Raw genomic sequence first — 25,478 nt, 5'->3', positions numbered from 1 at the left:
TACAAAGAAGTTCAAAATGTTTGTGAACTTCAAATCTACAATCTATAAAAATACCAAATTTCTTGTTTTTCCCTAGGAGGATGGTCATGTCTTAAGTTTTCTATGTGTTATTTTGTTAAACTAGTGGTTGCTCCCGCCCTTATTCTCCCTTCATTACAAGGAATACTTTTGGATTAAGTCTGTAATATTTGTTATATGGGTTGACAACCCCGTCTTTTTCCGGAATTATTTTAATTTTAAACTGAAATATTACGTTTATACGTTTACCCGCATAGAAGGAAAAGTTGGCGGAGGGGCATTTCCGATAAAAAAAGGAATACTTGTTCCCCCTAAAAATCGCTATCCCTAAAAACTGTGAAAATAATGAACTGAAAATTATTTTTGGGTATTTCAATTGCTCCCTCCTCAGTCCCTCACTTTTCACGCTAAAATTTATTACCACTTTAAAAAAGTCCTTATTTTAACTAAAGCACCCTTCTGTTTCAAGAGTCATTCGTAAGGAATTGGGACAAAAATTTCAACTTTAGCGTTCTAATCGTCTTAAGTCTTAATGTTGCTCCTTACTTTCAGTCGAAAAACTTAATTTTTAATTTAACTTATGATTGTTTTCAAATAATGTCGAGGAATTAGACTCCCTTCCATATAAGATTACCCCCCCCCCCCCATGGAAAATAGCTTTTTGGAAATCTCCTCCCTCGAAAGTTCTATTGACATGGGTCACTCTTTACTTACAGTTTGTTAATATTATTCGTTTGCTCAACAGTCCTGTTTTTTATATTCCCGTTTCCCATTCTTTAGTTTAATATTCGTAAAACAATGCTTCGAGAATAATATTTATCCATGGAAAAAAATGTACCTCACAAATATTTTTTAGGAGGGTAGAGGTTGAAATATAAAAAAACAAATACAGGATCATCATTTACATGGTTTTAAAGAGGAATTCTTCGAGGGAAACCAGTTTTACAGGGATAATCTTTAGGGGAATGACCCCTCCCCGCCTCAGATAAACAAGCACTGAGATGAGCACTGAGGACAGCTTGGCGGAGATCCTTGCCGAAATATCTTCTTTGTCTTTTCATTTCTTTTTTTTTCACTGGCCGAAGAACACCCTTGTTTCTTAATTTCTAAATTATTTTTTAATTTCTTTCGTTTTTTTGTATTTTTATCGAAAGAGAATGAATAATTTATATGAATAAAACAAGATAAAATTAATTCATAATTAAGTTCTTATAAAATAATACACTATACTAATCCCCCTGAAGGAGCCCTGGCTTATAAAGCAGGGGGAAAATATACGAATTACTGACTCGAAGAAAAAAAATGCACTTACTTACAGAAAGAAAAAGCATAGAATACAAGAATTAAAACTAAAATTACAAACACATTAAATAGATTAAAGAGCAAAAAAGAAATAAGTTTAAAAGAATTTTTTTTTTAAATAAGGCTAAAAAAAACTGTTTTCTAACAAGTTAAAAGAGTGTCACCTTTGAACTGATTCGGCCATAATATTCCACACAATATGACTAGCCATTACAAGATTGAAGTCTGACATTATTTATTTATATATCATAGGCAGCGCGATAGCGCTGCCTAAGTTAAGAACGATGTGGGCACAATGTATTATTTATTTTTCTTTTTTCTTCTCCTCCATACCCGGGCCCTTCGTATCGAAGTAGTTGTCGTAGAAACTTTAAAAAGGGCTCATTCAATTGGAAATTGGAGTAGCTAGTGCCCTTTTTAATAGTCGAAAGTGATTGGAGGGCAACTAGCCCCCACCCCACGCCCATCATTCCCCCAAACACATCCAATCAACATTCTGAGATAGCCATTTTGTTCAGAGTAGTTGATTTCGAAATGGAAAATGTCTTTTTAAGGAGGACACTCCCCCACAACCCTCGGGGCAAGGGTTTTAAGTTATACCCTGAGGGCATATAAGAACGATGTTGGCATTTATGTATAATTTTTTTTTTCCTTTAGAGCAGGGCACCTCATATGGAAGGGGTCGTCGTAGGAACGTCAAAAGGGGCTCATTCGATTGGAATCAAGAGTTCTAGTGCCCTTTTTAATAGTCAAAAGTGATTGGAGGGTAACTAGTCCCCCCCCCACGCCCATCATTCCAAAAACACATCCAATCAACATTTTGAGATAGCCGTTTTGTTCAGCGTAGTTGATTTCCAGATAGAAAATATGTTTTTGAGAAGGACACCCCTCATAACCACCAGGGAAAGGGTTTTAACTTATGCCCTGGGGGCATATAAGGTTTTTATAGAAGGCCTTGTCGTAGAAACTTCAAAAAAGGCTCATTCGATTGGAAATGCAAGGGCTAGTGCCCTTTTTAATAGTCGAAAGTGACTGGAGGGCAACTAGCCCCGCCCCCACGCCTATCTTTCCCCCAAACACATCCACTCGAAATTTTGAGATCGCCATTTTGTTCAGCGTAGTTTATTTCCAGATAGAAAATAGGTTTTTAAGGAGGACACACCCCCACAGCCCTCAGGGCAAGGTTTTTAAGTTATGCCCCGGGGGCATGTAAGGTTTTTATAGAAGGTGTTGTCGTAGAAACTTCAAAAAAGCTCATTCGATTAGAAATTCAAAGGCCTAGTGCCCTTTTTAATAGTCGAAAGTGATTGGAAGGCTTGACATTTCTAAAGTAAAGATCGACGTGGGTATAATGTATTATTTTTTGTTGTTGTTGTTGTTTTTTAGACCAGGGCACTTCGTATCGAAGGAGTTGTCGTGGGAACTTCGAAAAGGGCTCATTCGATTGAAAATAGAAAGAGCTGATGCCCTTTTTAACAGTCGAAAGGGATTGGAGGGCAACTAATCCCCCTTCCACTCTCAACCTCTCACGCCCAGCCTCCAATTTGCCCATTATGTTTAAAAACTAAATGTTGCCTTAAGATGAAATCAAAATGCACTGTGATAATGCCAATTTCCAATAAGGCATCTCAGCAGCATCCCAAGAACGACCGAGATTATTATGTTCAAACTTTCGGGGCTACTTCTACTCTTAAAATTTAACCAAATCAAAATAGCGTAAGTGTATCCAAGCTATCAAAGAAAGTAAACAGATTTTTTTGGCGAATGGTATCAAGTTTTCCATTTCAGGTCAACTAGAGGAGGTATGAAACTAAATTAAACAATACTATTTGTGTCCAGATTTTTAAAAGGGTGTATGCTGTTAAAAATTGCTGAAAATTTTTCTCCAGCATACAATTAGCAGGCCAAACTATAAAGTCTTATAGTATTATTTTTAAAATATTATTTTAAAAATGAAATTATTTAAAGTATTATTTTTTTCCTGAAAAGACTGTGTCAATATAAAAGGAACGGAAATTAATTGAAAAAAACTTTTTCCACAAAAAAAGTTTTTCAAAGAAAAGTAAAGAACTCCATTATACCAAAAATAAGCGAAAATAAAATCAAATAATCTATCAAGCGTGAAGCTACCACAAATCAGCGTCGATAAATAAATGAAACCCAAAACGAACAGAAATTTCAATAAATAACCGAGTCAAACTCAAAACGAGCAGAAATTAACAAAGTTGGCCTCAAAACCCCTATGCCTTCCCAAGGCCAGAAGATAATTTGCACTTTACTGGAAAAAATACAAATGAATGTGCATGGTCTGTTTAGTATACATATACTGATATTTATTAATCAAAATGTTAATATTATTTGATATATTAAAGTTATGAAAGTAAAAACATTTATATTTTGTAAGTAGAGTGCAAATTAAGTTCTGGCCTTAGGAAGGCATGGGGGTTTTGAGCCCTACTCATGTTAATTTCTGCTCGTTTTCAGTTTGACTTGGTTATTTATTATAATTTCTGTTCGTTTTGGGTTTCATTTATTTATCGATGCTGATTTGTGGTAGTTTCAAGTTTGGTAGATTATTTAATTTTATTTTTGCTCATTTTTTGTTTAATGAAGGTTTTTACTTTTCTTCGAAAAACTTATTTTGTGGATAAATTTTTTTTTTTTTAATTAATTAATACTAAAATACGGCAAGTTTTTATAGTAGGAGTAAAAGGAATTTGTCCATGACACTGTCTGTGTCTATAAAGAAAATGATAATTATTTTCATAAGAGATAAATGACAGTGGGAAAGTTGGGGACTGGGTAAGGTCACCAAAAAGTAACCAACACAAAAAATATAAATAAGGTAGCATAAAACATAAAAAACGGTAATATAAAAAGACAAATAAGTATAAATCATAATATTTCCATTTAAACTTCGACAAAAACAAAATTCCTGGTGTCACCTGCCTTTGCCTTCTATTTGATTTCTTAATGGCACACATTAGATGCCCCCCCCCCTTTACCTCTCCACACTTTTTGTCGATAAGCACATAAAAGACATTTTTCTGTTACAAAAGAAAACACTTTCCAGCAATAAGAAGAGGGCTAACACCCAGCAGTCCCCTTATTAAGGCTTAGTTTAAATGAAGGGAGATGAGACTTTAATTTCTACTGCGTCTTTCCAGACCCCCCTTTCTATACTTTTCTGAAGGTCCATCGAGAAATAAACAAATTAGACATTGAAATGAGCCCTTTAGGGCCTCTGGCGACACCCCTGCCTACAAAATGACCAACAACTTATCCTTCGTAGTGGCTGATGCATAATTATGGCTGATGTGCAATTACAAAAAAAGTGTACAAAATTTTGTGAAATATCAAGTGATTAACTTTGGTTAAGCTATTAAAAAAATTCCACATTAAATCGTTATTTTCTATGGACCACGTGAACGCGACGTTTTAGAAACGAATATACCATTGTGCAATATTACTTGGTACTCCTGTAATAAACGTACAATTTTATATACTGATAGTTTGGTTAATGCTAATGAAATAAAATAAAATAGGATGAATATATAATATTTTAGAAAAAAATTTGGGATATATATTTGCAAATTAGGTAGGGGGGGGCGGGGGGTAAGGCATAGCATATATTAAAGATGTAACCTAACCTAGGTACCTTTCTTCCCTTTCCCCTAAACCCCAAAAAACAACAGTTTAAAAATCATAACGCAATGAAAACCACGCTATGCATTGCATTACTCTATAGCGGTCTTGAATTAACCCGTCAAAAAAGGGTTTTTCGTGACTGATTTCCATTACAGTATATAAAAGATTATGTTTAATACAGGAGTACCTATTACTTCCTCCAAGACTGGAAAGTCTTAACCCACACATTATCGATAATTTTACATCGATTGGCTATCTCAGAACTTTAAATTAGTAGCCATTTGGTCATCTATGAGGTAAAACTGTATTTTGGTGCTCTGAAAAGGCAGAAAACGCCATTTCCTGTGACACAATCTTTTTGAATACTCTTAAATGGCACTAGAAGGTTCAATTTCTGTTCAATGAGCACTCTCTTGATTTTCTTAACAAATTCTATATTTTGTGGATAAGAACTTTAAAACTTAAACCACTAAACCTGAAGTTAATACACCAGAATCTATGAAAGAAACCAAACATAGTGAAATCGTGGGAACAAAAATAAAAAAAAACGAGAAAACTCGACCATTATTGAAAATCTTGGAAAAGTTTAGGACAAAATTTAAACTAACCAAAATACCTCGACAAATATTGAAAATCCTTTAAATCTTTTGGACAAAAATAAAGGCAGCAAAAATCATCGACGAAAACCAGAAATCTAACTTTTCGCTCGACAAAACTTGAAAATAATGAAAAACTTTCCTTCTGAAAACTATGCAATTTAAAATTTTACGACAAAATCGAAAAAAGAGCGAAAAACCTCGATACAAAAATTAGAAAACTATATTTTTGTTTGACAAAATTTGAAATATTGTGATATATTTTCAACAAAAATAAAAAATCTTTGAAAACTGTAGGACAAAACTGAAACTGGTGAAAATCCCTCAACAAAAATGGAAACCTCTACACAATTAAAAAGAGACATATTTATTTGAAAAAATGAGAGAATATCTAATTACGCTAACAAAGGATTGGAAATATGGGTTTATACTCCACAAATTGTAAATCTGGGAAGCCTTAGGAAAATTTAAGGTGAATTTAGACTAACCTAGAGTGGCGCCACTTTGTCCAAATTATCCCAAGTTATCCCTAAAGTTTCCCAGGTTTCTAATTTGTTAAGATTAAACCCAGATTTCCAATTTTTATTACCATAATTTAATCTATTCAAAATAGACTTCCAGTACCTTTGTCATTCTTTCAATTTTGTCGAGCTTTTCCCCCCGGTTTCAGTTTTATTGTAAAGTTTCCAAACTTAACAGCTTTTACTTGTTCCTCCCAGTCGTAATAGAGGCCCTTACATCATCTATTCTGACTTCAGTATTCCAAAATGGGAGGTTGAAAATCTTCTCTTAATCTGTGACCATAATTTCCTCCTGCTAAAGTTCCCAAATTTAGTTTTCTTTATTAAATAAATAGTTTCAGTTTTGTTCTATAGTTTTCAAATCTGACATCTTTTTTTCTATGTTTATTGTTCCCAACCCTGATAGAGGCCTTTAAATCAGCAATTATAACTTCAGTGCTCCAAAATGGGAATTTCTAAATGTTTTTTTTTAATTTGTGATCATGTTTTCCTCCTTCTAAAATTTCTAAATTTTGCTTTCTTTATTAAATAAATTCTTAGATAATTTTTTTAAATTTACCCAAATTCAGCTCGTTGATAACTCTGCCTTTGGAGTCTCGGGTTGCAACTGTAAAGTTTTGAGCAGATTCAATCCTAATCGACTTCTTTCTTGGAGATGTGAGTTTACTTGTCCTTAACCCATTCAGGAATGCTGCATCTCCCTTTAAATGCATTCCACCTTGAAATATTCTTAGATCACCTATTCCATCCTGAAATAAATTGTTGATTAAGATAAATTTGACTGAGGGCTCGTATTTCAAGTTAGAGGCCATTTGATGTCACATCCATCCAAAAATAACACAGAAACAAAGTTTTTGGACGAAAATTATCTCTCCAATTGCAGTTCTATTTTAGAAGTGACCGCATTTACTTATTTATTAATCAAAAAAACCTTTTACACAAAATAAGTTTTTCAAAAACAGTAAAGAACTCCATTAAACCAAAAATGAACAAAAATAGAATCAAATAATCTAGCAAGCATAAAACTACCACAAATCAGTTTCAATAAATAAATAAAACCCAAAACAAACAGATATGAAAAGAAGTCAAACTCAAAACGAGCAGAAATTAAACTGAGTATGGTTCTAAACCCTATGTTTTCTAAAAGCCAGAATATAATTTGTACTTTACTGAAAAAAATTCAAATGAATTTAATGAAAAAAATGTGCATTGTCAGCTTAATATACATATGCTGATATTTATCCTTAAAATCTTAATTAATTTTTGTTTTCTTAAAATTACAAGGGAAAACATTTAAAAGAATTTTTTGAAGTTTATATGACAACACTTTCTATAAAAACCCTATATGTCCTCAGGGCATAACTTACAACCCTTGCCCTGATGGCTGGGGGGATTCGCTATTCTCAAAGACATAATTCCCAGACCTTTTTGATAGGCTTAACAAAATGGCTATATAAAAATTTTGATTGGAAGTGTTTGGGGAAATGATAGGCGTGGAGAGAGACATTTGCCCTTTGATCACTTTCGTCTAATAAAAATGCACTAATCCTCTCAATTTCCAATCGAATGAGTCCTTTTTGAAGCTTCTACGACAAAACTTTCTATAAAAACATTATATTCCTGGAGGGCATAACTTACGACCCTTGTCATGAGGGCTGTGAGGGGAGGGTTTTCATCCTCAAAGACCCAATTTTCAGACCTTTTAATTACACTGAACAATGAGTCATTTTTGAAGTTTCTACGACAATGCTTTCTATAAAATATTATATGCCCCAAAGGCATAACTTACAACCCTTTCGCTAAGGGCTGTAGGGGGAGTGTCATCCTCAAAGACATAATTTCCGGACTTTTCAACTAAATTGAACAAAATGGCTGTCTCAAAATTTTTATTGGAGGTTTGTGGGGAAATGGTTTCCTCCAATCACTTTTGCCTATCAAAAAGGGCACTAGGCCTTCGAAGTTTTCGAAGTTTCTATTACAATGCTCTATAAAAACCTAATATGCCCCCAGGGCAAAACTTAAAACCCTTGCCCTGAGGGGTGGAGGTTTGATCATCCTCAAAGACATAATATACAAAACTTTCAAGTACGTTAAAAAAATGGCTGTCTCAAAATTTTGATTTGATGTGTTTCGGAAACTAGGGGGCGTGAGAAGGAAGCTAGTTGCCTTATAATCAGTTTCGACTAGTCTATTAAAAAGGGCACCATCCCATTCCATTTCGAATTGAATGAGTCTTTTTTGAAGTTTCAGCGAAAATATTTTTTATAAGAACCTTATATGCCCCCAGGGCATAGGTTACAACCTTATCCCTGAAGGGTCTGGGGGGATTGTCACCCTCAAAGACCTAATTTCCGGAAATTCATCTACATTAAACGAAATGGCTATCTCAAAATTTGTGTTGGATGTGTTTGGAGAAATGGTGAGCCTCAGAGAGGGGCTAGTTGCCCTCCAATCATTTTCGACTTTTAAAAAGGGCCCTTTCAATTTCCAATCGAATGAACTCTTTTTGAGGTCTCTGCGGAAACACTTTCTATAAAAACCTTATATGCCCCCAGGGCATAACTTACAACCCTTGCCCAAGGGATTTCGGGGTTTGTCATCCTCAAAATCATAATTTCCAGAACTTTCAACTACGTTGAACAAAATGGCTATCTCAAAACTTTAATTGAATGTGTTTGGGGAAATGGTGGGCGTGAGAGGAGGTTAATTGCTCTCCATTCACTTTCGACTATTAAAAAGGGCACTTGCCCTTTGAATTTCCAATCAAATGAGCCCTTTTTGAAGTTTCTACTACAACACTTTCTATAAAAACCTTATATGCCCCCAGGGTATAGCTTAAAACCTTTTCCCTGAGGGCTCTGAGGGGGTTGTCTTTCTAAAAGACCTAATATACAGAAATTTTAACTACTTTGAACAAAATGAATATCTCAAAATTTTTATTGGATGTGTTTGGGGAAATGGCAGGCTTGAGAGGTTAGTTGCCCTCCAATTACTTTCAACTATTAGAAAGGGCACTAGCCCTTTTAATTTTCAATCGAATGAGCCCTTTTTGAAGTTTTACGACAACGCTTTCTATAAAAACCTCATATGCCCACAGGGGATAACTTACAACCCAAGCCCTGTAGGCTTTGGGGGGATGTCATCCTCAAAGATATAATTTCCAGAATTTTCAAATACGTTGGAATAAACGGCTATCTGAAAATTTTGATTGCATATGTTTGGGAAAAATATGGGTGTGAGAGGGGGTTAGTTGCTCTCCAATCCCTTTCTACTATTACAAAGGCCACTAGCCATTCCAATTTCCAATGGAATGAGCCCTTTCTGAAGTTTCTATGACAACCCTTTCTATAAAAACCTTATATGCCCTCAGGGCATAACTTTCAACCCTTGCCCAGAGGGCTTTGGGGGGGGGGGTTTATCCTTAAATGCCTAATTTACAAAACTTTCAAATACGTTGAACAAAATGGCTATCTAAAAATTTTGATTGTATGTGTTTGGGGAAAAGCTTGTCTCGACAGGGGGGTTAGTTGCCCTCCAATCACTTTCGACTACTAAAAAGGGCACTAGCCCTTTGAATTCCCAATCGAATGACCCCTTTTTCAATTTTTTACGACAAAACTTTCAATAAAAACCTTATATGCCCCCAGGGTATAGCTTTTAACCCTTGCCCTGAGGGCTCTGAAGGGGTTCTCATCCTCAAACACTTAATTTCCAGAAATTTCAACTACATTGAACAAAATGCCTATCTCAAAATTTTGATTGGATGTATTTGGATAAATAGTGGAAGTGGAAGCGATGTTAGTTGCCTTCCAATCACTTTCGACTATTAAAAAGGGCGCTAGCCATTTCAATTTCCAATTGAATGAGCCCCTTTTGGAGTTTCTAAAACAACTCTTTCTATTAAAACCTTATATGCCCCGAGGGCATAACTTACAACCCTTGCCCTGAGGGCTGTAGGAGGGGAGGGGGGTTTCATCCTCGAAGACCTAATTTTCAGAACTTTGAACTACGTTAAACAAAATAGCTACCTCAAAATTTTGATTTGACGTGTTTGGGGAAAAGGTGGGCGTTATACGGGGGTTAGTTTCCCTCCAATCACTTTTGAAAATTAAAAAGGGCACTAGCCCATTGAATGTCCAATCAAATGAGCCTCTTTTGAAGTTTCTGAGACAACGCTTTCCACAAAAATCTTATATGCCCCCAGGGCATAACTTACAACCCTTGCCCTAGGGGCTTTAGGGGAGTGTCCTACTCAAAAACATAATTTATATTTGGGAATCAACTACGCTGAACAAAATGGATATCTGAAAATTTTGATTTGATGTGTTTGGGGAAATGGTGGGCGTGGAAGGGGTGTTGGTTGCCTTCCAATCACTTTCGACTATTAAAAAGGGCACTCGCCACTCCATTTTCCAATCGAATGAGCCCTTTTCGGAGTTTCTACGACAATTTCTTCGATGCGAAGTGCCCTGGTATAAAACCAAAAAAAAAATACATTGTGCTAACATCGTTCTTTACTTAGGCAGAGTGTTTGTGCTGCCTATGATTATGATAATCATAGCAGCAAAGCAGCAAAAAAATCACATTCTTCTTTTATTTATATGTAAACCTTTTCAAAGTGTTTTTTCGAAGATAAGTTTTTTGTTAATCTTAAAAAATGCTTTTCAAGCAAGTGTCAACCCTGGGGGATATAGAGACCCCCCTCCTATTCTAAATTTTATATGATTTTCCGTTACTATCTTATAGCCATGCAGCTCATTTTCCTCTAACATATTTTAGTATACTTAACCTGACCTATACCTTAACCTGACATATTTTAGTATACTTAACCTGACCTATACGAAATGTTGTAAATCCACAGAAATAAATTTTTGTGTGCCAGCCTGTCTTATCTTATCAGATATACTTTTTTTCTACTTTTTAGTTTGGTTGATATTCCTCATTTCATGTTGTTCAGTGAAATTGAAAATTATTTGAAAATTTTCGCGGTAACGAACTGTAAGTATAAAACGATAACTGAAACTCTAAAAAAGTTACTGAACAGTAACTGAAACTCTAAAAAAGGAGTTTTGATAACAATAAATACATTCAAAAATCAGGTTTTTATGGTGATTACGTTAAAAGATCAGGCTTTTATAAATAAAGTTAAAAGAAAAACAAAATCTCATTTAAAACTACACATTAAAAGCTGCAAGCCTGGGGTAACTTGGAAGATTTTTTCCTAAGGACAAACAGACAAATTATAAGGACAAATGATGTTGGTTCACGCCAAAAAATTCAGCATTGAAATACATTGTACAGGTTTCAAACTCCTATCTACAAAAATTATAAATTTTACATTATTTTTCGAAAAGGAATATCACTGATGCTTGTTTGTTTATTGTTGTGTTTTTATTTCTTTTTCAGGGAAGTTTTGAATTTGACGAACATGGTGAGTTAGACAAAGAAATCAAGGCGTTATCAAAGTCCAAAAAAGTGAGAATAAGTTTAGTCTTTGTGCGATTGAGCTTAGTTAGAACTCATCAGTAACAGTTGGTGATGGTTGGGCTAAATGGCTGTGTATCGACTGTTTAGAGTTGTCAGAGCCTTAATATGGGCTATTTTCAGCACTGTCTCGCCGATTTAGTTCTAGCATTTTTTTTTCCCCAATATGTAAAAGGAATGATGAAACATCACTTAATCTAAAAGCTACTAAAAAAATTTAAGCGAAAAGCCTGAAAAATCTTGTAAAATTTTGATAATGAAATTGAAATGTGAAAAGAGGAGATTGAAGAAAAAAGAACCCTAAGTGAAGTGAAGGACCAGTTCAAGCAGATCTGTGCAGAAGGAGTCGTGTATTCTAAGGCCGACCGAGAATGACATCCAAAATATGCTACAACAAGAAGAAGAGAAAGAAAAGAAGAAATTGAATTTGAAAGCTACGGGTGTTCCGACTGACGGTTGTGGTAAATAGCTTCTCCCTAAACACTAAAGCCAAGTGTAATGTATGAACAACATTAAGCTAATGAACGTAACAACTCTTCCCATACCATGTAATTATCTCCCAGACCAGACCCTACCTCCTCCAGTTCTTCTTAGAGTCTCACCAAAACAAAATGAACAACTATGAGCAAATCATTCGAGCTGAAACAATGCATAAGATTTAGGAGTGATTAATTAAAAGAAGAGTGTCTAAAAAGAAATGAAATGTCAGTAGTGTGAGGAGAAGGATTTGAAGTGGTGAAGTTGGACTAGTATAAAAAGAGAAAACATGTAAAAAAAATAGGTGTTAGGCAGCCATGCCTAACTGGAGTTGGTTACAATGGAGCATTAACAGTACCTTTTCCCTCCCCCTCCCCACACACACAGCTGTAAATAATTTACAGTGTTCCCATTTAGTTATTTGATGAAATTTATTAAAGAACATACACTTCCAGTAGAGATAGTAGTGTAGAAAAAACAACCATTCCAAAAACAGGGAAACTGCTTGGTACTAATGTGGATGAGCTATTGAACAAGAGTCCAGATACCACGATGACGTCTACATGTGCAAATTCGCCTTAGGCTATCGCTTTCAAGTGCAAATTAAGGCAATTTTAAGGTTAACGTTGAATGTGGAACCAATAGTCTTAAAAAATTGGGAGACAACTCATTTGAACAGGAATTAAAAGTTCTACTGTCCTTTTTAAGTAGCAAAAACATTCTGCCACAGCAAAGTGTCATAGAAAAATAAGTGGCACAAAGTTAAAATTGTGGGATAGCTAATCGATTTAAAATTATATGAAACAATGTATCGAGCTCCCAAGCTTTAGAGGCAGTAATACTACGTGTTGGCTGGCGCATTCATTCCTACAGGGTGATAGGGGTATACCAGATACCGCAAAAAATTGCATTTTTATGCCCAGATTTACTATTTTGCCATGAGCCATAAAATAGATGTAGAAGAGAGGTGGATGTAAAGGAAGCATAATTATTGTATATTTCTTTAATTTTAAGTCATTGAGTGGCAAGTCCGCAGTCTCAATTGGGAATTCCTGAGTGAATTCACTTCCTCCCTCCTGTTTATCCTTCATAGAATCATAACTTTTGTGTTCACCTGGAAGGTGATCGACAGTTTTTGCATCTATTTTACTAACTACCTGTTTGTACCTGTTTGAGCGAAGCTAAAATAAGGCGTTCCTTCGTTTAATCGAAATTTTTATTTGTCAGAAAATCTTCAAATACTTCCTCAATTGTACTTGCTGAGTAAAATCCTGTCGCCAACTAATTTTGATCTTTCCCAAAGACCTTTTTGATTTGCAAGATATCTGAAAACAATAATCTGAATGAAGAGCATTCGCAAAACAGAATACATTTTGGACAGTGCCCGATTCTTCAAGGCCAGTTGTCCACTGTTAATCGTCGAATGCGTGAGAAGCAGTGTTACGAACACCTCAAAACAAAAATGTACCATAAATTGCGTGAAAAATGTACCAAAGACAAACAAATGTACCATATCCCAAATTTTTTTCCCGCGTGTTACGCTTCACGTAACACGCGGATCGTCGGTGACGTACCGTAAAGTACTATCTATGAAAATTTTGCATAGGACATTTTCATTCACTTTCTTTCTCCATTCCTTTGTTTTTCTTTCTCTTCTAATACAGTACATTACTCCTGACAGTACTTGAAGAAATTGTTCCGAGTAACATATATTACAACAGAAACATTTTACTACAGGCCAACAAAAGTCGTTGTTTTTCGGCCATTTACGACCATTTATAAACTTGGCAAACTTTGTAAAACCCTTTCAAACTCAAAACGAGCAGAAATTAGCATGAGTAGAGCTCAAAACCCCTATGCCTTCCCAAGGCCAGAACATAACTTGCACTTTACTGGAAAAATATAAATGTTTTTACGTTAATAACTTTAATAAATCAAATAATATTAACATTTTGAATACTAAATATCAGTATATGTATATTAAACTGACAATGCAGATTCATTTGTATTTTTTTCATTAAAGTGAAATTTATGTTGTGGCGTGGGCAAGGCACAGGGGTTTTGAGCCCTACTCCTGTTAATTTCTGCTCGTTTTTAGTTTAACTCGGTTATTTATTGTAATTTCTGTTCGTTTTGGGTTTCATTTATTTATCGATGCTGATTTGTGGTAGTTTCACGCTTGGTAGATTATTTGATTTTATTTTTGCCCATTTTTGATTTAATGGAGTTCTTTACTTTTCTTGAAAAGCTTTTTTTTGGAAAAAGTTTTTTGAATTAATTTCTGTTCGTTTTATATTGATATAGTCTTTTCAGGGAAAAAGAAAACAATAGTTTAAATCTTTTCTTTTTCTAAGACTTTATAGTTTGGCCTGTCCGCCGGAGAAAAATTTGGGTATTGCCTCCTTCTCTCACCTTAAAAGTCTAAAACCTACTGCGTCATTGGCGCTTTACTCAAAACCTATATGCGTCTTGAACAGTCTTGGAAAGTATAAACAACATCAAATTGAGTATTTGATATATAATGATATTAGTTGTTGAAATATCCATCAGTTCAATAATTTGTTTCACTCTAATTTTATTTTTATTTTCAATGCTGAAAGAACTGGAAAAGATAATATTTGTAATATAATTCGTTTTCAGTTAAGCGCCAATATCGCAGTAGGCTTTTGGTTCTTATTTACAGTTAAGGAAAGGGGCAGTATCCAAATTTTTGTTTGTAGTGAAACTATATTCGTCTTGAACAATTTTAGAAAGAACTAATAAATTAAACTGAATATTTGATGTATAATGACATTAATTGCTGAAAGCTCATCAGTTCAAAATTCTACTGTAAATTTAATGTCTATTTTCAATATTAAATACAAAAGAAAATGTTTGTAAAAAATGGGTTTTCAGTAAAGCGCCAATGACGCAGTAGGTTTTAGACTTTACAGTGAGAGAAGGAGGTGATACCCAAACTCTTGTTTGTAGTGATTTTTGTTCGTTTCAAGCCTGATTTGCATATTCAATTTAAGTTTCACTCGTTTTAAGATTTATTTATTCATTTACATTAATATCTATTGCATGTTTGTTTGCATTGATTGTTTATTCGTTTTAAGTTTCATTTATGCTTCAATAGCAAAATATTTTTTTTCCGTCTTAAGCTTGATTTTCATATTCAATTTAAGTATTACTCACTTTAAGATCTATTTATTCATTTATATTATTACTTGTTGTATGTTTTTTCCTATGATTGTTTATTTAATTTATGTTCGTTTTGGGTTTCATTTATTATTTAATAGTAATTTCTGGTCGTTTTGAGTTTGAATTTTAACAGGTATTTTTATTTTCTGAGCTTAAGTTTAAAATAGACTTTACTTTTATTTGAAAAACTTATTTTTCGGAAACTTTTTTTTTAATTAATACGAAAAAAGGAAAATAGGTGACTGCTTGTCTGTCTCTTGTCTTGACTATGCTGAACAGATCAGGGTGAAATAAATGTTTATAGATGAAAGAATACAACCATAGGTACAAAAACACTGAATTGTACCACATTGTACCATAGTTTTGTAAAATGTACCATATTGTGTGGGATTGTACTAAATTGTACCAGTAGAGGTGAAATGTACCAAAATGGTACAATTGTACCGCGTTTGGCATCACTGGCGAGAAGCCTTGAGCTAGGCATGCTTGTTTACATATGACTCACAGTAAGGAGATCTTCAAAACTTGTTGCATCCTTCACATGACAGGGAAGTGCTCACAAATGGAAGCACTCTGGACAAGGTGCAAAATTTCCGTTTTGGATTTCACCAATGACACTTAATCGACGGATTTGGGTTCCCATGTACCCGTTCCTCGATTTCATTTAAAGTTTTCGAGTATTTCCCAACAATAAAGACATTTCTGGTTTGTTTTCATTTGTTTCATTTGTTTTTTTTCTGTTCGTTTTTTATTGACATAGTCTTTTTCAGGGAGAAAGACTGAGCCTCTTCTGAAGTTAAACAACCATCCCAGTAGTATAGCTATAGCGATTACAAGCGCACAGTCCCCCCCCCCCATATAGCTATAACGATTACAAGCGCACAGTCCCCCCATATAGCTACAATGCTTACAAGCGCACAGTCCCCCCATATAGCTACAATGCTTACAAGCGCACAGTCCCCCCCATATAGCTACAATGCTTACAAGTGCACAGTCCCCCCATATAGATATAATTATTACAAGTGCACAGTCCCCCCCAAATAGCTATAACGATTACAAGCGCACAGTCCCCCCCCCATATAGCTATAATATAAGGTAGCAGAATGTCTCACCATAGTAGCTACAATTAAAAGTAGGAGAGTGTCCCCCCATATAGCTATAATATAAGGTAGCAGAGTGTCCCCCCATATAGCTATAATATAAGGTAGCAGATTGTCTCCCCATAGTAGCTACAATTAAAGGTAGCAGAGTGCCTCCCCATATAGCTATAATATAAGGTAGCAGAGCGTCTCCCGCCAATACAAGCGGACAGTGTAATGACCAGATTCAACTACCGTGAAAATTCGTACTGATCTCTGTTCAAAGTTCGTGATGTTTTCATGGTAGTGATTCGTTTCCTTTGTATGAAATTGTGAAATTCTTTCTGTAATTTAATTTGTTAGGTGCGGTTGACTTATGTTTAACCTTGAACACGGATATAAAAACTCCGACAATGAATTATTTTATCAGTTTAGAATTGGCATTTGAAATATAATGATGCATTCAAAAAAAAAAGGAATATTGACGAAAGCTACACGCAAGAAGTAAGTTATTCTTTTATATGCATGGTGGGTAAAGAAATTAATTCTACTAAAATTTATACAGACCATATTATAGTTAACAGATTGTTAAATATTTTTTGAACCTGGATCGCCAGAGGTCGGTAAAGAGCAATATCAAAACAAGAAAAAAAAGTATGTAAACACTGCATTTAAATGGCTTGCGAGCTTAGTACACGAGGTAAATCATACCTATTTTTTATTCCGGCCCGAAGATCCCCACAATCGTTCCCCACCGGCCCAAAGTGCCACAATCGTCCACCCCCGTCCCTCCAACCCCCTCCCTCCAACCCCCTCAAACCACCACCCCCCCTACAACCCCCCTCCAACATTTTTTTTTCTTTTTTAACTTTTTTTTTACATCTCTTCGAATGTCATGAAACACTTAAAACACAAAAAATTCATATTTAATATTTTCCAACTTCAAAATAGAAATGATATAGATATGTGTGTCGCAACTTTTACTATTAGAAAAATAATGTTTGTAGTGACCAATTTTTTTTAAACTTTTTTTTAACTGTTTTAAACTTTTTTTAACTTTTTTTTAAATCTCTTAGGATGACAAGAAACATAAGTAAAACAAATAAAATTCACAATTAATATTTTCAAACTTTAAAATAGGAGTCATATAGATATATATGTTGCGACTTTTACTATTAGAAAAATAATGTTTGTAGTAACCAATTTTTATTTCTGACAGTTTTTTTAACTTTTTTTTCTGACAGTTTTTTTTAAACTTTTTTTTAAACTTTTTTTTTACATCTCTAAATCATATCAGAAAAATAGAATGACACTTTTAATTTTAAAAAAATTTATTCTTGTGCATACTATTGATGAGGACTGAGGGTTCTCTTTCAATATTTTTTTCATGAAAAACAAACCTTTTTTTTAGGAATTTCCAGAGCTCCCCCTACCCATTAAGAAGATAAGAAGGGGTGAAGCGACTCCAGTGGTCAGTTCAAACAGACCGACGGTTATACAACATGGTCGTAGGTCGAATCCATTAATACCATCAACTAAGAAAGTATGTTCACATGACAGTGTTATTGTAGCATTGAATGCTGACAAGGAGCAGTATTTCAACTATGAAATAAGAACAAGTGGTAACACTATCGGAAACGTATGCGTGCATTGCCATGACAGTAAGGAATTAAATTTCTTTGAAGTACCGAAAAAATTAAACTCTTATGATGGTGGATATGCGATATTGAGATCTCCAGAGATGATTGCACTCAAAGAGAATGCCAACATAAAAATAATAGTTGATGAAGAAGGGCATCTTCTTGCTAGTGCTTGTGGTAACATGTTACCCAGTGTTAAACCATATCGTCAGCTTTCGGGTATTAGCATTCAAATGAAAGCAAAGACGAAAAGAAAGGCCTACTCTTCTGATAATATCATAAACAATATCTTGTCTACGTGCCGGAACTGTTACCTCTGTAAAAATAGTGTGATAATAGACAGTGAAGTTGCCAGAAAAATAAAAAAGGTATTGGCAGGAAATATCACTAAGGAATATAAAGATGAATCGATGAAAAACAAAGTACCAGCAAACGTTACTACCACTGATCAAACAGTCAATGAACCAAATAATACTAAAGACGAAAAGCATATTGAGCCTGTCGATGACACACCTGTAAAAATTGTGTATGACTCAAAATGGAATAATGATTATTCTTCTGATTACAAACTAAGAGAAGACAACAGCTATAGTATAAAGAGAGAACATGGTGAACAATTTTATGGAACAGATTCAAAATGACCAAAGTTTTTCATTGATATTAATAATGTATAATAACAATATATTTTTTGTATTAATATTCAACATGACATTATTTCATTAAAAATATGTTATGCATTACATTGTTATACGTTCATTATTTTTAGAGTAAGCCAGCATATCAAACGTTTAGAATGTCTATTAAAACATCGGAGATGTAAGAAAAGGAATTTGCATACATCATATGTCGGATAGATAGGTTAATATAGAGAAAATCTAAGTATGAGAACGAATAAATTCTCTATCAACATCTATTGACAGATATTTGGGATAGCTTTGACGGAATCTAAGTATCAGAGTGAATAAATTCTTTATCAATGTGTTTTGACAGATACGTTTGATAACACTGACATAATTTAAGAATCAAATTGAACAAATTCTTTATTAAAATTCGTTATCGATATCATTTGTCGGCTAAGTCAGATAACATTGACAAAATCTATCTATTAGAATGAATAAATTCTTTATCATCAGCCGCTGTCGGATTTGTCATTATGAAAAAATTGTAAGTAAGTAACAAACTCTTTCTTGAATTCACCTCTTGCATACACAATACAGAAAGTATAAAAAATAATTATTAGGCATTGAGATAGGCAAACATCCGCCCAGACACATAAGCAGAGAAAGTGAGAGAGACAAAAACACGTATAAATGTAAGGATTAAGGCATACAAACCGACAGAGACAAGCACTGAGCTAAGCAAACACCAGACCAGACACATAAGCAGAGGAAGTGAAAGAGACAAAACACATATAAATATATAGATTCTGACATACAAATCGACAAAACAGTCACTGAGATAAGCAAACATCCACCCAGACACATAGGCAAGGAGAGTGAGAGAGACAAAAAAAAATGCAAATATATTGATTCAGACATACATACCGACAGAGACAGGCATTGAGATAGGCAAACATCCACCAAGGCGCATAAAAAGAGAAAGTGAGGGAGACAAAAACACATATAAATGTAAGGATTCTGACACACAAACCAACAAAGACAGGCATTGAGATAGGCAAACACCTGCCCAGACACATAAGCAGAGGAAGTGAGGTAGACAAAAACACGTATAAATATATGGATTCAGGCATACAAACTGACAGAGACAGGTACTGAGATAAGCAAACACCCGCCCAGACACATAAGCAGAGGAAGCGAGAGAGACAAAAACACATATAAATGTAAGGATTCTGATATACAAAGTAACAATCACAGGCATTGAGATAGTCAAACATCTGCCCAGACACATAGGTAAGGAGAGTGAGAGAGACAAAAGCACATATAAATATATGGATTCAGCCATACAAACCGACAGAGACATGCACTGAGATAAGCAAACACCCACCCAGACATATAAGCAGAGGAAGTGAGAGAGACAAAAACACATATAAATGTGAGGATTCTGACATACAAAGCAACAATGACAGGCATTGAGATAGACAAATATCGACCCAGACACATAGGCAAGGAGAGAGAGAGTGACAAAAAACACATATAAATATATAGATTCAGACATATAAAGGAACAATCACAGGCATTGAGATAGGCAAACACCCACCCAGACACATAAGTAGAGAATGTGAAAGAGACAAAAACACATATAAATATATAGATTCTGACACACAAATCGACAAAGACAGTCACTGAGATAAGTAAACATCTGCTCAGACACATAGGCAAGGAGAGTAAGAGAGACAAACACACATCTAAATATATTGATTCAGGCATACACACCGACAGAGACAGGCATTGAGATAGGCAAACGCCCGCCCAGACACATAAGCAGAGGAAGTGAGGGAGACAAAAAACACATATAAATATATGGATTCTGACAAACAAACCGACAAAAACAGTCATTGAGATATGCAAACCTCTACCCATAAACATGCGCAGAGGAAGTGACAGATAAAAAAAAGCATATTAATATATCGATACTGACACACAAATCGACAAAGACATGCATTGGTAAGCAAATAAGCATATAAGAAAACATCTGCCCAGAGACATAAGCTGCGCGACTAATAGAGAAAGAAACACATGCAAATATCTTGATTCTGACATACAAACCGACAAAGACAGGCATTGAGATAGGCAAACATGCGCCCAGACACATAAGCCGAGGAAGTGAGAGACAAAAACACTTATAAATGTAAGGATTCTGACACACGAACCAACAAAGACAGGCATTGATAGGCAAACACCTGCCCAGACACATAAGCAGAGGAAGTGAGGAAGACAAAAACACATATAAATATATGGATTCAGCCACACAAACCGACAGAGGCAGGTACTGAGATAAGCAAACACCCACCCAGACACATAAGCAGAGGATGTGAGAGAGACATAAAAACATATAAATGTAAGGATTCTGACATACAAAGCAACAATCACAGGCATTAAGATAGGCAAACATCCGCCCAGACACATAGGCAAGGAGAGTGAGAGAGACAAAAACAGATGTAAATATATGGATTCAGGCATACAAACTGACAGAGAGAGGCATTGAGATAGGGAAAATCCCACCCAGACACATAAGCAGAGGAAGTGAGGGAGACAAAAAACACATATAAATATATGGATTTTGACATACAAGCCGACAAAAACAGGCATTGAGATAGGCAAACATCCGCCCAGACACATAAGCAGAGGAAGTGAGAGAGACAAAAACACATATAAATCTATCGATTCTGACATAAAAATCGACAAAGACAGGCATTGAGATAAGCAAACATCCGCCCAGACACATAGGCAGTGAGAGTGAGAGAGTCAAAAATACATGCAAATATATTGAGTCAGGCATACAAACCAACAGAGACAGGCATTGCGATAGGCAAACATCCACCCAAACACATAAGCAGAGGAAGTGAGGGAGACAAAACACATATAAATATATTGATTCTGAAATACAAAACGACATAGAGATAGGCAAACACCCGCCCAAACACATAAGCAAAGGAAGTGGGAGAGATAAAAACACATATAAATATAAGGATTCTGACACACAAAGCAACAAAGACAGGCATTGACATAGGCAAACACCCGCCCAGACAAATAAGCAAAGGAAGTGAGGGAGACAAAAACACATACAAATATATGGATTCAGGCATACAAACCGACAGAGACAGGCACTGAGATAAGCAAACACCCACCCAGATACATAAGCAGAGGAAGTGTGAGAGACACAAACACATATAAATGTAAGGATTCTGACATACAAAGCAACAATCACAGGCATTGAGATAGGCAAACATCAACCCAGACAAATAAGCAGAGGAAATGAGAGAGACAAAAAACACTAATAAATAAATGGATTCTCACATACTAACCAACAAAGACAGACACTGAGATAGGCAAACATCCGCCCAGACACCTAGGCCCAGAGAGTGAGAGAGACGAAAACCCATGCAAATATATAGATTCAGACATACAAAGCAACAATGACAGGCTTAGAGATAGGCAAACACCCACCCAGACACATAAGCGGAGGAAGTGAGAGAGAGAGAAAAAAAAACATATAAATTAATGGATCCTGACACACAAACCAAAACTTACAGGCATTGAAATAGACACACTCTCGCTCTGATGCACAGTCATAAGGAGAAAGATATCCAACAGGTTGGGTTGGTATAGGTTCACTCAGAGTGGCATGGCCCTCTAAGTCAACCGTGATCAACTCAACTTTGTGGATATCTCTCTCCTTATGACTGTGCGTCTGAGCGAGAGTTTGCCTATCTCAATGTCGGTTTGTATGTCAGAATCCATATATTTATACGTGGTTTTGTCTCCCTCCCTTCCTCTGTTTATTTGTCTGGGTGGATGTTTGCCTATCTCAATGCCCGTCTCTGTTGGTTTGTATGTCAAAATCAATATATTTGAATGTGTTTTTTTCTCTCTCACTCTCCTTGCCTATGTGTCTGGGCGGATGTTTGCTTATGTCAATGCCTGTCTTTGTCGCTTTGTATGTCAGAATCTATATATTTATATTTGTTTTGGTCTCTCTCACTTTCTCTGCGGATGTGTCTGGGCGGATGTTTGCCTATCTCAATGCCTGTTTTTGTCGGCTTGTATGTCAGAATCCATATATTTATATGTGTTTTTTGTCTCCCTCACTTCCTCTGCTTATGTGTCTGGGTGGGTTTTTGCCTATCTCAATAACTATCTCTGTCGGTTTGTATGCCTGAATCAATATATTTGCATGTGTTTTTGTCTCACTCACTCTCCTTGCCTATGTGTCTGGGCGGATGTTTGCTTATCTCAGTGACTGTCTTTGTCGATTTGTCTGTCAGAATCTATATATTTATAGTTGTTTGTGTCTCTGTCACTTTCTCTGCTTATGAGTCTGGACGGCTGTTTGCCCATCTCAATGCCTGTGATTGTTCCTTTGTGTGTCTGAATCTATGTATTTATACGTGTTTTTGTCACTCTTGCTCTCCTTGGCTATGTGTCTGGGCGGTTGTTTGCCTATCTCAATGATGGTGATTGTTACTTTGTATGTCAGAATCCTTACATTTACATGTGTTTTTGTCTCTCTCACTTCCTGTGCTTATGTGTCTGGGCGGGTGTTTGCTTATCTCAGTGCCTGTCTCTGTCAGTTTGTATGCCTGAATCTATATATTTACATGTGTTTTTGTCTCTCTCACTCTCCTTGCCTATGTGTCTGGGCGGATGTTTGCCTATATCAATGCCTGTGATTGTTGCTTTGTATGTCAGAATCCTTACATTTATATGTGTTTTCGTCTCTCTCACTTCCTCTGCTTATGTGTCTGGGTGGGCGTTTGCTTATCTCAGTACCTGTCTCTGTCGGTTTGTATGCCTGAATCCATATATTTATATGTGTTTTTGTCTCCCTCACTTCCTCTGCTTATGTGTCTTGACTTGTGTTTGCCTATCAAGGTCAGTCGTTGTTTGTTCATTTTTCAAAATTCTTACATTTATAAGTGTTTTTATTTCCTCCAATTACACTGCTTAGGTGCCTGGATTAGTTTTAACATATATCATTTAATTTCTTTATTTGCGTGTATGGCATAATCCATATATTTGAATATGTTTCTATCTCTCTCACTCTCGCTGCTTATGTGTCTGGGCGGATGTTTGCTTATCTCAATGCCTGTCTTTGTCGATTTGTCTGTCAGAATCTATATATTTATATATATTGTTGTCTCCTTCACGTCGTCTGCTTATGTGCATGGACGGATCTTTTCCTATCTCATAGCTTGTCTCTCTAGGCTTGTATGCCTGAATAAATATATTTTTATGTGTTTTTTGTCTCCGTCATTTCTTCTGTTGATGTGACTGGGCGTTCGTTTGCCTATCTCAATGCCTGTCTCTGTCGGTGTGTATGCCTGAATCAATATATTTGCATGTGTTTTTGTCTCTCTTTCTCTCCTTGCCTATGTGTCTGAGCAGATGTTTGCTTATCTCAGTGACTGTCTTTGTCGATTTGTATGTCAGAATCTATATATTTATATGTTTTTTTGTCTCTTTCACTTCCTCTGCTTATGTGTCTGGGCGGGTGTTTGCCTATCTCAATGCCTGTGATTGTTCCTTTGTATGTCTGAATCTATATATTTATATGTGTTTTTGTCACTCTCTCTCTCCTTGCATATGTGTCTGGGTGGATGTTTGTCTATCTCAATGCCTGTGATTGTTGCTTTGTATGTCAGAATCCTTACATTTATATGTGTTTTTGTTTCTCTCACTTCCTCTGCTTATGTGTCTGGGTGGGTGTTTGCTTATCTCAATGCCTGTCTCTGTTGGTTTGTATGCCTGAATCCATATATTTATATGTGTTTTTGTCTCTCTCAGTCTCCTTGCCTATGTGTCTGGGTGGATGTTTGCCTATCTCAATGCCTGTGATCGTTGCTTTGTATGTCAGAATCCTTACATTTATATTTGTTTTTGTCTCTCTCACTTCCTCTGCTTATGTATCTGGGCGGGTGTTTGCTTATCTCAGTACCTGTCTCTGTCAGTTTGTATGCTTGAATCCATATATTTATATGTGTTTTGTCTCCCTCACTTCCTCTGCTTATGTGTCTGGGCAGGTGTTTGCCTATCTCAATGCCTGTCTCTGTCGGTTTGTATGTCTGAATCAATATATTTGAATGTGTTTTTGTCTCTCTCACTCTCCTTGCCTATGTGTCTGGGTGGATGTTTGCCTATCTCAGTGACTGTTTTGTCGATTTGTATGTCAGAATCTATATATTTATATGTGTTTTTATCTCTTTCACTTCCTCTGCTTATGTGTCTGGGCGGGTGTTTGCTTATCTCAGTACCTGTCTCTGTTGTTTTGTATGCTTGAATCCTTACATTTATACGTGTTTTTGTCTCTCTCACTTCCTCTGCTTATGTGTCTGGGCGGATGTTTGCTTATCTCAATGCCTAATTTTTTTTTTATAATTTCTGTATTGTGTATGCAAGAGGTGAATTCAAGAAAGAGTTTGTTACTTACTTACAATTTTTTCATAATGACAAATCCGACGACGGCTGATGAAAAAGAATTTATTCATTCTAATAGATAGATTTTGTCAATGTTATCTGACGTAACCGACAAATGATATCGATAAAGAATTTTAATAAAGAATTTGTTCAATTTGATACTTAAATTGTGTCAGTGTTATCAAACGTATCTGTCAAAAGACATTGATAAAGAATTTATTCACTCTAATACTTAGATTCCGTCAAAGCTATCCCAAGTATCTGTCAATAGATGTTGATAGAGAATTTATTCATTCTTATACTTAGATTTTCTCTATGTTAACCTATCTATCCGACTTATCATGTATGCAAATTCCTTTTCTTACATCTCCGATGTTTTAATAGACATTCTAAACGTTTGATGTGCTGGCTTACTCTAAAAATAATGAACATATAA

At 35.5% G+C, this 25,478-nt stretch overlaps 1 protein-coding gene across 1 annotated transcript in view; it reads right to left on the bottom strand.

Annotated features, from left to right (window-relative positions):
- Nucleotides 1-25,478, bottom strand: part of Scgdelta (sarcoglycan delta) — a 136,362-nt gene that overhangs the window by 70,029 nt on the left and 40,855 nt on the right. The window contains exon 3 of the mRNA XM_089099127.1: nt 6,645-6,834. Coding sequence (XP_088955253.1) covers nt 6,645-6,834 — 190 coding nt within the window. The remainder of the gene's footprint in view (nt 1-6,644; nt 6,835-25,478) is intronic.

The sequence above is a fragment of the Artemia sp. Qi Xiang Cuo genome, chromosome 13 (genome assembly GCF_049724085.1).
Source record: "Artemia sp. Qi Xiang Cuo chromosome 13, ASM4972408v1, whole genome shotgun sequence".
Lineage (NCBI taxonomy): Eukaryota > Metazoa > Arthropoda > Branchiopoda > Anostraca > Artemiidae > Artemia > Artemia sp. Qi Xiang Cuo.
Note: the sequence above shows the minus strand (reverse complement) of the source record. Positions and strands in the feature narration are given on the sequence as shown.